Source organism: Papaver somniferum, chromosome 7 (genome assembly GCF_003573695.1).
Source record: "Papaver somniferum cultivar HN1 chromosome 7, ASM357369v1, whole genome shotgun sequence".
Classification (NCBI taxonomy): Eukaryota; Viridiplantae; Streptophyta; class Magnoliopsida; order Ranunculales; family Papaveraceae; genus Papaver; species Papaver somniferum.
The window spans coordinates 114,180,589-114,197,728 of record NC_039364.1 but is presented as its reverse complement, the minus strand read 5'-3'; the positions used below and the strand labels follow the sequence as shown (position 1 = coordinate 114,197,728).

Sequence of the window (17,140 nt, the reverse complement as noted above, 5' to 3'; positions counted from 1 at the left end):
TTGTGGAATGATGGCAGGATGTTGAGTGTGATTGTGCTGCTGGTCTTGTGACTGAATTGTGTTGTTGCTGTCCGTGGTTGCTGTTGATTACAGAAAAGAATGGAGGTGTTATGGAATCATGGGTTCGGCTGGTTGCAGCTGCAGTTCTTTTAAGTTGAGAAGATGGGTCCGTATGAAGGAATCTGTGATGGAAGAAGAAAGAAGACTTGTTGAAAGATGCAGTTAACTGTGGGGATGGAACTGTGCCATCAGCTGGAGGTTTGAGTGGTTTCAGGTGAAGGCTCAAGTAATTGGCAGGTTTGAGTATGAACTAGAAGATGCAGAAGTGGTTTGAAGTTGTTGGTGTTTGAGTTCATGGTAGTTGTTGCTCCCAGGGAATGAAATGTGCACTTGTCGGTGAGCTGAGATGGGAGTGTTGATGCTGCAATGAGGCAGTAAATGGTGTTTTAGAGTGACTTGAGCTCAGATTGCAGGTTGCTATGGAATGTGCAGTCAGCTAGCTATGATTGCAGGTAGGTCATGCTGCAGACAGTGGCTGCAATTGAAGAAAGGTTGTGTTGCGACTGAAGTTGGTGGTACTGCAATGGCTAGAGACTGAATGCAAGACTGGTAGCAAGATGAGTTTGATGTACAACAATTTGGTGGAAGTTCTTGAGCTGAGGTCTACAAAGGAAGCTGTTTGAGTGTCTGCCAAGCTATTGTTGCAGGTGAACATGGAATTTAAGTTGCAGTCAGGTGGAGGAAATGAGTACATGGCAGCTGTGAAGTGATTGCAGGTGGTATATGGCTGTGACTGGGTGTGGTTGAGTCTCTTGATGCTTAGATGAATGTTTAGGAGGGTTGCAGTTCAATGAGGGAGTTGGTATGAGTTGAGCTGAGATGGTGCTGAGATGTTAAGAATGTTTGAGCTGAAGCTGTAGGCTCGAGTTGTTTGCAATGGTTGTATGCTTGATAGCAGTTACAAGTGATGATGTTGCAGAGAAGAACAACAAATGGGAGGGACTATGAGAGGTTGTACTGCTGAAGTGATGAGCTACCGAGACTGTATTGCTAGTGCTGTGGTTGCTGAGGTGATTGCAGCTGCAACTGCAGATAAGAGTACAAGGTGGTTTGAGCGGAGAGTTGGTCGAGAGAGCAAGCTTGAGCAGATGTTGATGCTAAACAGATATGGAATGGAAGTTGTTTGTTACAGGGGAAATGCAAAGAGAACTGGCATGAATTGCAGCTGCTGATACTGAATTGCAGGGGAGTAAGAAGTGTTGATGTGAGTGGAGTTGGGCAGTAAAGTGCTGGAATCGGCAATGTCTGAGTTGACTCAGCTGACCCTGTTCGACTGGGAAGGACTTGGACCTATTTCGATTGGGCTTGGCTAATGGGCTTCGAGAGAATTAATTTCGATTGGGCTTGGCTAATTGGCTGCGAGAGAATTAATTTGGAGTCGGGGTCAGAATTGAAAAGGGATATAAGAAGGTTTGAGAACATCACGGGAAGGATTATCTTCTGCTTTATCTTTACTTCTACTTTTGGTTCTAGGGTTTTAGACATGGAAACTTTTATTTTTCTTCTTGTTATGAACCCCATTAACATGAGTAGTTAATCTTATTATTGGTTATGGACTAATTTGATTTTACAAAGCATGTTTCTTGTTCAATAAATTAGTTTTGTCTCATAATTATCGATCATGATTCACTAGATTTATCGCCATGTATGATTTGATTGCTTGTTTAGTTGAGTGGCCAATTGATTGAACCTGCATTCACATCTATTGCTAGTTTAGGGTTTATTATACGCAAAAGTGGTATACCTTGAATGCAAGTAGCATAACTGTGGTTATTGCTTATAGTGATGCATCCTAGTGATCGCAAGTGATTTATGACCTTTGTTAAATCGGATTAGTGTTTTTACACGTTCAATTGCGTTGATTGGCCTGATTTCATAGAACTTAATGCACCTAGGGAATTAAACTTGATTAGTGCTTTTACACGTTAGGTCTCTTAGATAGAATTCATATTCACATCTTTTAATGTGTTTGTTGATGACAAGAGGAAATTAGCGGGATATTCTTGCGATCAAGGTATCTTAGGGCCTTTGATAAAAGTTGAGATTAAATATCAATTCTAGTTATTGTGTTGAAAACATGTTTTTGATTGAAGATGAAATCCTTAACCAATATCTTCACATATTTGTGTGCTTGCTTTACTTTGTTTGCTTTTAGTTTAATTCTCTTTACATAAAATCAGAAAAATCCCCCCTTTGTTTATATAAGAAATCGAAACAACTTGACAACCTAGACCTCTCTGTGGGAACGATCCTTTCTTGCCCTTGCTATATTTATATTTGAGTAGTAAGAAAGTGTAATTATTTTTGACGCATACGACAGCGATCAATCAACTCCTCTTCCATTTGATTCACATCGAAGTAATTTTCTTTCTCAGTCAAATCAAATTGGTAATGTTATTTTTTTTATTATTCTATCGAATTTTGCTGAAAAAGTATAAATAACTAAATCTAATTTTCAATTCATAAACCCCGAATCTTTTCTTTTCTCTATATTCTTTGTCTCTTTTTATTTTCCAATCAATGAACCCTTACCATTTTATTGTGTTTTGTAAATCAATTTTCAGTGCTCTTGATAAACTACAAAATCTTATTTTCTGTTGGTAAACCTTATTCGGTTGTTCCTATTAATCTATTTGATTGTCCTCTATTATGTGTTTTTGGATTTTGATGGTTCAATAAAGATCTAATTTGAGGTTATCTCCCTCAATATCTACTGCGTTTATATCCCCCAATCCTTTCATCCTAGACATCATGTACTAGGGGGAAATACAAATCTTATTTCAATCTTAATTGAAAAAGTCCATATCTTTTTATTCTTACTTAAATACAACTTCTTTTATCAACCTGTTAGATTGTGTAGCTTAAACTAACCAGTCACATGGTTTCAATTATTTATTATTTTGATTATTTTTCCTTTTGAATTCCAAATGCAGGTTAATCAACAATATCATTATTCCAAAATGTATTTGTGTTTTGTGGAGGTTTTTGTGTGTTTGATAATATGATTTTCCTCTCCACAAAGAATTATTATCAAATACACAAACATGTCCATAAAACACACGTGCTTCTCCACGTCTCAATAAATTTGGTTTTTTCATGGTTTCTTCTGCTTCCTTCAGCCTGCTTTATAATAAGGTAAGCTAATGACCATTCTTGGTGAAAATCAAGCTGAAAAATTGCATCAGTCAAACATTTTCTTTAGAGAGATATTTTCAGGTCAAATATGTTCTCCATGACACCTTTGGAGATATTGATGACGGTAAACAAACAACCAATAAAAACTATACTAGAATACATTACATTTGGTGGGCAAAGACTACCAGTCTTAAAGGAATGAGTGTTCATATAGATAATAAGAGATTGAAGTTAGTACATATCATCATAGAGATTATTTTTTGTAGTTGAATAATAAATAAAAAATAAAAGAATATGGTTTGGGTGTTCTAGCCTTTACCACGTCGGGTGAACTAGGCGATGATACTTTGTGTTTTTTTAAGAGATTGAAGAATTGTCTTGCTAGTAATGATGTGAGTAGTGGTGTAGGTAAGTTTCTTTTTTGTAGATTAGGTGTTGCTATTCAAAAGGGGGTTGGTGCCCAGCTTGTTGCTAGGCTACCAATCAAGGTTTTGTATGATCCCATTGATTATAAAAAAATAAGAAAAAATAAATATAAGAGTCATATATTTTACTATAGAGGCGAAATCTGTATAAAGCTTGGGTGCGGCTACGCATCACACAAAGAAAACTTTCATTACAAGTGGAAGGTGCAATTGGGACTGAGCTCAGTGATGTGTGGAGATGAATTATAGTCATCTGGCAGGTGTGTTACATCTTATATGTTTATTTTTTCTGTATTTCTGTTGATACTTCACCATAGAGCATCCTAATGCAGGTCACTCTATCGTGCACCATACATGATATCTATCCTTGACAATTTTTCTTTAAAAAAAAATTTATAATAAAACCATGGTTTGAAGTATGTGTACTTGGTTATATCAAAAAACCTTGAAAAGTCAAGGAAGTATTATTCTCCAAACATGTTGTTTCAGTAGCACTTTCTTCTAAACATGTTAAAAGGTCGTACGTAATGAGTGCATACTATTTTGCCGCTAAAAATAAAATGAGTACATACTGCATAGAACTCTATTACCTCTGGGTTGATGGGTTACACTATTACTTTTTCAGATATTACAGTCACTGCTCCCTCAATTATCACTAAAATCTCTTCTATTATGTACTCAGATAGAATGCAGTAATACGTACTGCCAGCATTGTCTTAGTATTTTCTTTCAAGGGTCTCATTGATCTTAGAATTTGATTAGTGTTGTATAAACTTCATTACCAAATCAAAGTGGAGTTCGGTTGACAAATATCTTTACTCTTTTTTTTTATCTTGGAAAATAAAGAGAATTTGGTGAAAATTATTTTACATGTGGTGTATGAAAATTTGTTACTATTTTTTTTCAATTGAACCTGTGACATTGAAAAGTATTTTGAGCCATATCGTAAGGTATTGCATGTCATAATTTGAAACAACATAGGCAGGGTGATGCCTAGAGACATTAAAAAAGGCATTCATTGCTTGAAAACAAGGTTAAACTCTGTGAACGATCTAGAGTGATGTTGGAAAAGAAAAAGAACGCATTAGACAACAACAAAAGAGCAATCAATTTTATGGGTCCTTAATCAAGAGCCAAAATATTATGATAGCGAAGACATACTGGAGAACTTCTTAGAGTATCATACAAAACGTTATCGATTTAAACCTTTTCAGTCATTAGAATCTAAAAAAAAATGTTCAAACATGAATTTCAAGCGAAAAAGTGAATGGAAGATTATGCAAAAAAACAAAAAAATTGTATGATCTAAAAATATTTAATTAAACAATATAAAAATGAAAAAAAGTTTAGAATAGTATTACATTTTTAGAGTTTTTGATGTTTCATAATTTTGATCAGGTTAAGAGCAACGAGAAGTATCATCGCAACATTGACATCTTACTAACATGACAGCAAGATACTCGAGACTTACTTGAAGAATGAATATGGGGAAGATAACCACGATTTGACAATTAAATAAATTTGCAAAGAACATGATTACATTTTTAGGAGGTCGGGTCATAAAAACGGTGTATTTTTCTACAAGGTAGGTTTGAGCAAAAAGTTTACAAATACATGATCCATGAAAATCCGGATAAGTTAAAATCAAAACAGAAATACATGCTACGAAGGTTCAAAACAATGTCTAGAAAGGATGTACAGTTCCCGGTGTGGAAAATTTTGGACTCGAAAAAGAATACAACTATACAAGAATAATGAAATGCCCAAAGAGAGAAGCTTGGGGGTTCATGGATGGGTCAAAAACATATTCACTCACTTTTTGGAGTAGTTTTTAATTGATCTGAATTCTTTTATTATTTTAGCCAATTTACATTCTTGACCAGGTGTGTTATAACTCGAGTTGCTATTTTAAATTCTTCACTGTATCATATTCATGGTTCACCAGGTTTTCGGCGGTGTCAAAGACATTAACAACTGCTTGCATGAACAACTTCAATAGCTTTTGCATTATTCACCTAATTATTTACCTTATTATTGTTGTGGTAATTTAAATTCTTATCCATATTAGGTTGTTTTCTATTCAGAATAGATCTCTTGGATTGCTTTATTAAAATTTATACTTTTTGCTTTAAAATCTTCTAAATAAATTTATTAAGGCAAATACTGGAATTGTCCATTTGTTCGTTTCAAGTAAATAACTCAATTTTTGTTCAAACCACGGTTCAGTTTAATTTTGTTAGATAAAAATGCTCAACATCATTTACTTAAAGTCACATGATACATTGACTTCACTGGTGATGTTCATGTTTAATCAGTGACTATCATTTAGTTATCCTGGAATCAATGAACCAACAATACGAAGGAAAAAATTTAGAACATGAACAGTGATACCTTGATGACATACATCTGACAATATCAATGGAAACACCTGGATAACAATTATATTATTGATATTTTGAAATATTTTTACGGGACTTATCAAGCTAAAAATCATGACTCCAATACCGAAGACTAGGTAACGCTTGACGCCTGATACTAATCAGAGGTTGAGACGGGGCCGTAAGGCCCCGGTGATACCTAGTGAAATATAAAATGGACAAGATGTTTGTATGGATGTCACAGGTGTATCGCCCTTCACTGGTGAAGGAGTTCGTTCATTTGTCCCGGGGAAAGCTATATCTAGTGCGGTTTCGCGTAAACACACTAAATACTTGGACAAATGTATTTCTCATGGCCATGGTTTGGGAGTCTTAGCTTTCTCTACTTTGGTGGAACTTGGTGAGGATACTTTGTGTTTTTTCAAACGTCTAAAGAATTGTTTAATTAATAATGACGCTAGTAGTGGTTTTGGTAGTTTTATTTTTCATAGACTAGGAATTGTTATTCAAAAGGGTGTTGGTGCCCATATTCTTGCTAGGTTGCCAACCAAAAGCTTTGTATGAGAATTTTGCTATTCTTTAAAATAGTTTTAATGACTTATGAAGATTTTTTTTAAAGTGGTTCAATTGTCTTCTGTTTTTTGTTAAAATCAATATCACATTGAATATATCCCTAACTTGTGTTATATGTTGATCGAGGTTTAAGCAAAGTGGGGGATTGAAGGGTGCTTTGCAGAATTTAAATATTTTACGGTATTTAGAAAATAATTATTTGATAATAACTTTCTCTATAAGTTCTTTTATTTATTTATTTTTTTTAGAGAAAAAATTTAATTTATTTATTTCAGTAAATATATATCCCATAAAACTTAATCTTAATTAATATCTTGCTTAATTAATAATTTTTGGTGATCCCAACAGTATTATAGAGTTTTTACTGTACTTCTATCACCAAAATCGCAAATAATTTCCAGGTTTTTTCTCTTCTTGATCATATAACAATTCAAACTCATCTAACTCCTTTAAAATCCTAAGTCATATGGGATCCCACGCCGCACGGTGACCCTCACCCTCCCCTCTCCAAATTGCATAGAAATTCTCTCCTTTTGCGCCATGTCATTCCTAATTTTTCTCTTCATCCCGCCATGTCACTTCCATCTCATTCCTACGTTAAAAACTTAAAACTTTCCATCTTTTTTTGCTGCACACGAAGGCATCCCTCTCCCTATTCTCCCTGACTTTCTTTCTCATGAAACCCTACATAGCCGGCAAAAGCATTCTTCTAGCATGCTGTCTTACGGAAAGAAAAGCTTAAATCTCAAAGGGTTTATGGTAACAATCGTGTGGTTACACAGTAAAACCCAGTAGTTGCGTCGATCGGTTTGTTTAGGGTTTTTCTTGATATGATATTTTCTTATTGTTTGGTAAAGGCAAGTTTTCCTCTCCCTATTCTCTCTGACTTTCTTTCTCATGAAACCTATAGCCGGAAAAATCATTGTGACACAGTAAATCCATGCATTTAAATCATTGTTTATGTTGATTTTTATGATTCCGTTTGTTTTTTTTGTTTTTTGTTTTTTTGTTCTTAACCTAAATTATGCATTCGGCAGGATTAGGGTATGATGATCTTTACTACAAATTCCTAACCCTACTTTCTGTCTTTATCACGATTTTATCATCACTCATGATATTTGATTTGTTTTCTTTTATTTTGCAGGGAAGATTTGTGTTGCATATGACTAGGAGAGGTAAATGCTAAGTCATATTAAAACCATTAATTTGTGCTGCAGAAGAATTACTTTCATCAAAATGCGACATGGTAAGAAAATTTTGTTTCCTTGAAATTATTTTTGTGTTTTAGGGAAGATTTTGTAATTATATGTATGTGTACTAATAATGGGCGGTATGATTATTTAATAGACTGCAGTGAAGAAAGTTCGTATCGTGCAAAGAATAAAACTGAAGATTTGATACAGTTTGGTACAGTCTATATGCGTGCATATGCAAGCTGGAAAAGAGCATGTTCGACAAGTCTCTTCTAAGGTGGAAACCTCGATCAATTGACTAAAGCTAGCTCCATGAGCTCCAGTCACAGTATCATCAGAAGGTTTGGTCTTCGAAGTTCTGGAACCAAAATACTTCAGATAAACGGTCTTAAACTTTATGTTGTCTCAAAAATAGTAGCTTAACTGGGCAATTCCTGTTCTCAAGCTATTATAGGCATTAGAGCTTTCCATATGCATTTTCTTGAAATCCAGATTTTAATTAGTCAACATTTTGATCCTTGAATGTTTGGATATACAAATAATTATATATATCGGTTCTTTTCTGCAGAAACATTTTCATGATTATTTCAACTGAAAACTTCAAGTGACTTGGATGCATGTTGTTCTTCCCTGCCTTAAATCGATTACTAGGTTCACGGAGAATAAAACTTCATCACCAGCTCATCGTGGAGTCGTGACAAGTATGAAGGTATGCCCATTGATTTCAGTTGTTTTCCTTCTTAAATTATTTTTGGATGTTAACTCCACGAAAAAAAATTGGAAAGCAGAAAGACTAACCTTAATATCGCGTGTGTAAATTCGTAGTATCAGGTATACCCCATACACGCATTGTTGTCTATTTGGTTCCAATTGTGTTAATTCCGGTATATAGTTTAAGGATAGAGGCTATTAACAGAGCAGTTTTTGGCTGTCAAGTTTCCGTCTATTTTTTATCTAATTTTTTTTCCCAGTTCGTGCATAAGTTTCAAGTTTCTGCTTAATGGAACTATCAAGGGGAAATCAAGGGGAAGTTTAAAGATACCTTACTAACTCTTTTGGTTATTTTGTGAGCAGAAAATAATACTTGGTTTGCGATGGTACATCCAAAAAATCTTATTTATGTGATGCACTGATAGAGGATATATTAAGGCTATCTTGGATTTTCCTACTAATTACAATAAGAAGCTCGATTTCTTCATAATTCAATTTTTGATGAGATCTCTCCATTTTTTATTATAGGGGTTAAGGCGCCAAGCTCAACTTCTAAGACTCCAACTACTCAAGGATGATAAAATAGGAAGTCCAACTCCAAATGGTGAACAGATTGAGGGTTAAGGAAATGATGTGAATTATCCTATAGGACCAAACTCTTGGAAATCAATTAATTGTTCTCAAGACAGCTGAGATTATTCTTTAAATGTAGATGCAAGTGAATGTTTTACAGGTAACAACTTACATTCAATACCGCACCATATTTTATGAATTTTACGAAAATGAATAGTCTTTATATAGTAACTTTCAATTCATGTCATTTGTTTTTTTGTAGGTTTGTCATGGATGCATCGGGTTACAAATTTTTATTTGAACTCCACGTCGAGCACATTATGTGAACCTGATATGTGAAGTTAACAGTATGAGAAAGTTCACTTGGTGGTGGTTAGAATTAAATTACAGCCATTGACTACATATGAGGTTGATTGGAGGATAGTACTGAAAGATTTGGGGGTATTGCTTGAATAGTGGATATGGAAGAAAAACACTTAATTATATCCTTCTGTACTATTGGAGGTATGTTAATTTTGGACCGATAGTGAGGCGTGAGCTGACACTCAAGGGGTTCATATTATCCCATTTAACCGGCCTGACTGGCAAGGGAATTCTTAACATTTATGCAAAATGAAGAAGAAACCTATGTAATATATGCCCAGTTCTATTGTTGCTGAATTTACATTCTATGTAGCAAGTGCTACTTTTTCTGAACCTTATTATACATTTGCAAGTTCATAACTTTGATTTTCATTAGGCCTCCGTAGTAGTAAAGCTACAAGGGATGAGAAGGTCAATTGTGAAGGCATGTAATGTGTACAAATGTTGAATTGATGTTTCTAATGGCAAAAAAAAATCCTAATGTATGACTTGATCCATGATAGCTCATGTATAATTTTACTAGTTATTTGACGCACTAATAGGATGACAGATTAAGATACCTTCTTTTCTTTTTCTCTTAACCATATTTTATTTTTTTATGCGAGGGAAGCCAAATCACACCAAACTAAAAATATGGTTGAAAAAGAAATTGATGGTGAATGGTTTTTGGGTCCGCCCAGTGTGTAGCATATATGTCATATACATGTTTAAAAGCTACAATAAAATTTCAGGACGAATACACATTTTGTTGTTGTAAATATTTTGTATAATTAACTTTCAAATTTTACAAATAGTAGCTCACAAATATATGAGTTTCCTTTGATGGTGTGAGATTTCCTGCTCATATTTTCGTCAAATGGGCTTTTAGGTCCTTATGTCATTAATTTCCCACGGTGACAACCCGAGAGAAACAAGCATGATTATGGCAGCAAAAAAAAAATGGTTTTGTCATGGTATCATCAACAAACCAACTTCAGCTAAAGATTTAAACATTTAGGAGCGTTGAAATGATTTTGGTTTGACTTCTTCAGCGTGGGCACTCCCAATTACTAAAGGCCAACTTATAAATCTGCAATGATTTGTTGTTGGTGGAGTTGAACCCGATTTGGCAACATGTGAAACTGATCAAAGTTTTGCAACAACATGCGAAACTGATCAAAGTTTTTTAAGGCCAATGATAGTGGCACCTGATTTGGAGCTATAGGAAGCACCTACCTACAATGGTTGTGAGCTCAGACACCAAATCAAAAAGGTATTGGGACAGGGCGTGGCGAAGCGGAGCCACACCAAATCAAAAATCCTAAGCATGCATCGGGACATGGTGAGGCAAAGCCGAGCCACACCAAACCAAAGATCCTAAGCGACGAGGCGAGGCTAAGCCGAGTCACACCAAGTCCATAATCGTATGCATCTGGACGGGGCAAGGCGAAGCCGAGCCACACCAAATCAATGATCCTAAGACTGTATCGGGACGGGACGAGGCGAAGTCGAGCCACACCAATTCAAAAATCCTAAGCGACGGGGCGAGGCAAACCCGAGCCACACCAAATAAAAAATGCACGACGGGGAGAGGCGAAGCCAAATCACACCAAACCAAGAATTTGGTTAAATTGAATATAAAAAATGATGGCGGATGGTTTCGGGCCCACCTGGTGCGTAGCACAGGCACAAAATCTAGATAAACATTGTTAATAGATTAGCACGGGGCGAGACGAAACCGAGCCACACCAAATCAAAAATGCATCACGACTCCGCAGGCGAAGCCCCGCGACACCAAGTAAAAAGATGCACGACCGGGCGAGGCGAAGCCCCGCGACACCAAATAAAAAGATGCACAACGGGGTGAGGCGAAGCCGAGCCACAACAAATCAAAAATCCTAAACATCATTCGGACGGGGCGAGGCGAGCCGAGCCACACTAAATCAAAAATCTTAAGCATGCATCGGGACGTGGCGAGGGGAAGCCGAGCCACGTCCCGAGAGAAACAACCAGTGTGTAGCACGGGCATAAAATATTGCACACCGACTAATAAAATTAGGGTCGAATTCTAAACTATTTGTTTTGAATTTAAGGCTCCAAGTCCAAAGACAATTTGAAATTGCTTAAGCCAAATTCAGTTGTTTGTGCATGCCACAATCCAAGAAATGATCTTATAGCTCATAAGCATAAACTAATGAAGTGATTGACCCACTTTATACACGTCCCTCTATGTCGATCTATATCATAATGACTGTTAAATCATTGTTTTGATTTCAAACTGTTACAAATGGGTAGACCTTATTTCGTATACGAGGTTTGTATAACTAATTAGGTTTATGAATCTCTAATAGAGATTTTGAAGGTATTTTCAAAGTAGGAAATTTTCTAACTCTTATATATTTGTTCTGCTTTTTGATTAGCATATGGTTTCTCAGGTTTTGGGTGAAAAAGACCAGTGAGCTAAAACAAAATCCATCATCATGTGCAGAACAATCTACTAATTAATAGATGTGTAGGTCTTCATGTTCATGATGGGGACAGGACGAGGCAAGGCAAAGCCGAGCTTTACCAAATCAAAAATATGGTTAACTATGCCAATCTATTTGCAATTGTAGATTGAATTGGCGAAGCAAGTTTGCGGAACCGCCCGGGCGTAGCACATGCACAAAATCTAGTTGTTATAAAGAGTAATAATCTGTGGAACACAACCAAAAACCCAATTATAAGGGTACCGATGTTTTCCAACATTCCTTCGGGATAGTCTAGGCAGAGACTAAAGAATTGCTGGAGTTTAGTTAGTATGTAAATTTAGCCATTAAAACAACTTGACCAACCCCCTTTAGTGCAAGGAAGGGAAGAGTAGCTCAAAAAAACAAACAGAAACTTCAATGTTTCAATGTAAGAGAACTAGAATTGAGGTGTAAATGGTGGGATGGTACTGGTAGCTTTGAAAACCTTCTATGTGTTGTGTTATTTCAAAAGCTGGGTTTGTAACACAACACAGATGAAAACCAAAGAAAGACAGAAATAAAAAGAAGAAAAAGACAGCAAGAATTCTAAGAAACTGACATGAATTAAAGTTTAAGCTTTGGAAACACAAAGAAAGACATAATCGGGTGGTAAAAAAAACTAAAAATCCAAAAGCCCCAATTGCATTGGGGAATGAACATATAAACCAAGCAGTTTTTGGATGTTCTTGTAATCAGAGCAAAAGCTAACTTCGTTGTTATTTCCAACATATCCTCTCTTCCATCAAGCACCCACACTGAAGAGGGACACACTAAACTAAAACTCAGACTGAAAATTTTGCTGGAGCACCATTCTTGGTTCTACTGAAGTTCCGAAGCAGAGCTTACTGAGTGTTGGCAACGTGGACGATCAAGTCGATAACACGGGAACTGTAACCCCATTCGTTGTCATACCATGACACAAGCTTGACGAAGTTGTCATTAAGAGCAATTCCCGCCTTGGCGTCGAAGATGCTTGACCTGAGTTGGTACACACAAGTCAGAAATAATACATAAAGCACACAACTGCATGCAGATTAAAAAAAACATTGTGTCCCAGAAATCTGAGAACAAGCTGATGCCACTTGTTATGCATATTGGAAAACCAGTGGCACAAAGCTAGGTTAGGCAGCGTTATAACTTAACAAGATGTCCATTTAAGATGATACTGCAATATAATGATTCACTAAAAATGTCAGCAAGAAAGCAACTCATACCTGTTGTCACCCAAAAAGTCAGTAGAGACCAAATCTTCATCAACGTATCCCAAGATTCCCTTCATCTTACCCTCAGACTCCTCCCTGAGCAGAAACAAAGCCGTAAAATTAGATAAAGCTCATGTAACGCCACCAGCAACACATTATAAAACTGTAATTGGTAAGTAATTAAACTTAATTCGTACTTGATGGCAGCTTTAATCTCTTCATAAGTTGCCTTCTTCTCAAGTCTCACAGTAAGATCAACCACTGAAACATCGACGGTGGGAACACGGAAAGCCATACCGGTCAATTTTCCATTAAGTGCTGGGAGAACTTTACCGACAGCCTACACAATTTCGACAAGAAAAAAAAAATCAGGATTCTTGCAGTCAACATAGCTCATGATTGGATTTGCAAAATCAGGACATCAGCCAGTACTTTGTGTCAAGAAACTATCGTGTTAAGAGAATGAAGTACCTTAGCTGCACCAGTGCTGCTAGGAATGATGTTGAATGAAGCAGCCCTTCCACCTCTCCAGTCCTTGCTGGATGGACCATCAACAGTCTTTTGTGTAGCTGAAACACACATGAGTGAGTGAACATAAGATACATATCCATAACTCCTGAAATTCATTCAACAAAACACATGACAGAGACAATACTAACCAGTCATTGCGTGGACAGTGGTCATGAGACCCTCAACAATTCCAAATCTGTCATTGATGACCTGCAGATTTTAAACAAAAAACAGAACATCATGAAAAACATAAGAAACACTTGACCGATAATAAAATAAAGATGGCATTGCAACTTGATATAATAGATAATCAAGCAAGCAAACAAACCTTGGCAAGGGGAGCAAGACAGTTGGTGGTGCAACTAGCGTTTGAAAGAATGTTAACGTCTGAGGTGTATTCCTTCTCGTTGACACCAACAACAAACATGGGTGCGTCCTTGCTGGGAGCAGAAATGATAACCTTCTTGGCTCCACCCTGGATAATCAAGCAATCAAACAATATTAAATCAGAGCAGGCCTGAGCAAGGTATATCAATAACTATCAATAACCAATTAATGAAAAGCTTAAACTACTTTATCGAAGAATCAGAGCAAGGCCTGAGCAAGGTATAAACCCTCATCTTGTATTCTTCAGTAGCAATTTTTTGTTCATTGAATCTCAGATAACCGAGATGACAAATTATCGTAAGCAAAACCTATGCATTGTGAAGACAATGCAAAAACCATTACTGATTGACACCTAAACTGGGCAGTAGAATGACTTATCATTTACTAAAATATTTATCAGACAGACAAATATGCCTCATTATGTACAAAGAACCTAGATTCCAATCTCTAATTTATGCCAACAGCAATATCATATATTATATTTCTGATTAAGAGTGCCAAATAAAGAGCATGGGATAATATCAAACCTTCAAATGAGCAGCAGCTTTGTCCTTGTCAGTGAACACTCCAGTTGACTCAACAATGTATTCAGCTCCAGTCTCAGCCCATGGGATCTCCTCGGGGTTTCTGCAACCAAAGACTGCAACTTCCTTCTCACCGAAGAGGAGGGTCTTGGTGTCCTTAACCTTGAGTTCATGGTGCTTCCATTGACCGTGAACAGTGTCATACTTGAACATGTATGTCTGCAGATACAGAATAATTACTGAGAATTATGGACGATCCATAATAATTTTTAATCTCAAATATGCTTATAAAATGAGATTAAGAAAGAAATTAATCGTAAGTTCAATTTGGACAAATCAATACCATGTTACACCACAATTTTAAATAATACATTTAACTGTAAAAAAAAAAAAAAAACTTTAGGAGACACTCCAGATGAATCCCAGGAATTACAACCAATCTAAAGTTCCAATCATTGGATCAACAATAAATTAACACTTAGTTCTGATAACAGATCAGATATACAGATACCACGATCATAATTCATAAAACTAGACTCGTAGATTTAAGAAATAAAAAACACAATCCAAAATCAAATCGAAAAATAATCCCATCACAGTAACAAGATTAACTGTAAAATCAATTCTATCAAAGCCTCGTCAGCTAAAGTTTACAGATAAAAATAGATCTATAAAGCATATGGACTGACAACTCTCCAAGGAGATCTGTAAAAAAAAGATAGAAATCATCGATATACCAAAGAGTGAAAATCATTATACCATGTAATCAGTAGTGATGAATGGATCATTAACAGCAACAAGTTCAACATCATCTCTCTGTAGGGCAACTCTAGCAACCAATCTTCCGATTCTTCCGAACCCTAAATATCAAACCAAAACCAGATCAGACCAAAACATCCAAACACAAACAAAAATTAAACTAAAGAAAATCGATCAAAAAATAAAAAAAGAACAGGTAGGATCTAATACCGTTGATTCCGATCTTGATCTTTGCTGGAGCTAAAACAGCAAAAACAACAACAAAATCATAAGAAATAGTCAGATTTAGAGTGAAATCAAAGCTAAACAAGATTAAATTAAACGAGAAGAAACAATGATGAACAAGAAGAAAATCATAAGAAATAGCCAGATTTAGAGTGAACTCAAAGCAAAAGATAGATTAATTAAAAGAGAAGAAACAATGATGAGTTTGAGGAAGGCGGAATTACCCATGAAGATGATAAGAAATTGAAGGGTATGAAATGGAAAGATAGAAGATGTAAGGAATTGCAGACAGAAAAGCGAGAAGTGGAGAAGAGGTAAAGTGATTGTAGTGGGTATTTAAAGAAGAAAATTGCTGATCAAAGGGATTGGCGGATTTTTCGAGATAAAAAGTGGAATGCGTATAAGTGGTTTCGTGGGCATGAAGGCGGTTTTGCTCACGTGAGCAGTTTTGTTGATATAATTAGATTTGGGTTGTAGGGTCGGGTCAGGATAGTTTGTTGGACAAGAAACTTTTCCGAAATGGAAAGGTCAGAAACTTGGGGAAGAAAATATTGATTTGAATGGAAATAACTTGGGGTAGAAAAATGTTGATTTCAAAGGAAATAACTTGGGGGAAGATATTACCTCTTGGTAAAGAAGAATTAGAAGATTGACGATTCGTGCCGCCGCCGGATAATTTCGTATTGTTTTGAATTGGACGTGCCTGACGGAATTGTGGGGTTAATATTAGTTTTGGTCGACCTAACTTGGGTCCGGTGGGAATGTATCAAAACAAGATAAAAACTTGGGTTGGGACTGAAGCTCATTTAAGTTGTAGTATATTTTGTGGTATTAAACATTTTCTACGTTAATTTTATAAACTAATTGGAACATTGTGATGATGAATTTTGAACTCCCATTGCATAGTCTACGAAATGTTAGTAGCAGAATGTCATGCCAATATCTCCAGTTTCATTTGATGTAACACGACCAAAATAAATTTCGGAAAATGGATTATTTGTCCAAATATTTTTGAATCTCGGTTTAAATGGACGAGTAAAAAATAGTTTGGGTGAAATGGCCAAAAAAAAATAGTAAGGATGAAACTGGTTTTATCCTAGTTTAAATTTAAAAAATAGCAAGGATGAAACTGGATACATCCTGTGTAAATTAAAAATAAGAAAAAATATTTGAAAATGGGCACGATGAAACTGGTTACATCCTGCCTATTTTTATATTTTTGTCCATTTAAACAGTATCAAAATCTAACTGTACATTTTATTCAGGAATTGTTGATTTTGGTCTTTTTAACCAATTTTGTGAATAAACTTTCACATTTTAAGGTCCGTATGCATCGGAGTTAAGGGCCAAATACCCAAATTTCGCATTGGCCTGCACGTGGTCCTGTGCCCCGTGACTCTTATGTCCTCAGCAACTTTAGAACCAGATCATTTATGAACTCACATGTTAGAGGTCAGCCATCCTTTTTATCGAATGTCAATTTAGCTGGGAGTGTTAAGTTTTGGATGCAAATGTTTGTCTATAGAAAATGTTCAGATACCAATTCTTTTTTTCTTTTTGTTAATGACGAGATCCCTCAACAAAAATATCAGTAAAGTGGGTGTTTGGTGATGGCACGTATTTGCGTTTTCGG

At 35.9% G+C, this 17,140-nt stretch overlaps 1 protein-coding gene across 1 annotated transcript; it reads right to left on the bottom strand.

Moving 5' to 3' along the window:
- Positions 1 to 12,444: 12,444 nt before the first annotated feature.
- LOC113298191 (glyceraldehyde-3-phosphate dehydrogenase 2, cytosolic) lies at positions 12,445 to 15,896 on the bottom strand. The gene is made up of 10 exons (XM_026546880.1): positions 15,732 to 15,896; positions 15,493 to 15,522; positions 15,283 to 15,383; positions 14,527 to 14,742; positions 13,941 to 14,087; positions 13,762 to 13,822; positions 13,574 to 13,671; positions 13,300 to 13,442; positions 13,115 to 13,198; positions 12,445 to 12,878 (listed from the first exon to the last, which is right to left on the bottom strand). The coding sequence occupies exons 1-10, from the start codon at positions 15,733 to 15,735 to the stop codon at positions 12,743 to 12,745; spliced, it is 1,020 nt and encodes a 339-aa protein (XP_026402665.1). The 5' UTR covers positions 15,736 to 15,896; the 3' UTR covers positions 12,445 to 12,742.
- Between the last annotated feature and the right edge of the window lie 1,244 nt (positions 15,897 to 17,140).

Excerpts from the sequence above, each read along its gene's own strand:
- LOC113298191 (XM_026546880.1), bottom strand. Across the intron at positions 14,743-15,282 it reads TCATCACTACTGATTACATG|ACATACATGTTCAAGTATGA; the intron begins GTATAATGATTT and ends CTGTATCTGCAG. Across the intron at positions 13,199-13,299 it reads GAGATTAAAGCTGCCATCAA|GGAGGAGTCTGAGGGTAAGA; the intron begins GTACGAATTAAG and ends GTTTCTGCTCAG.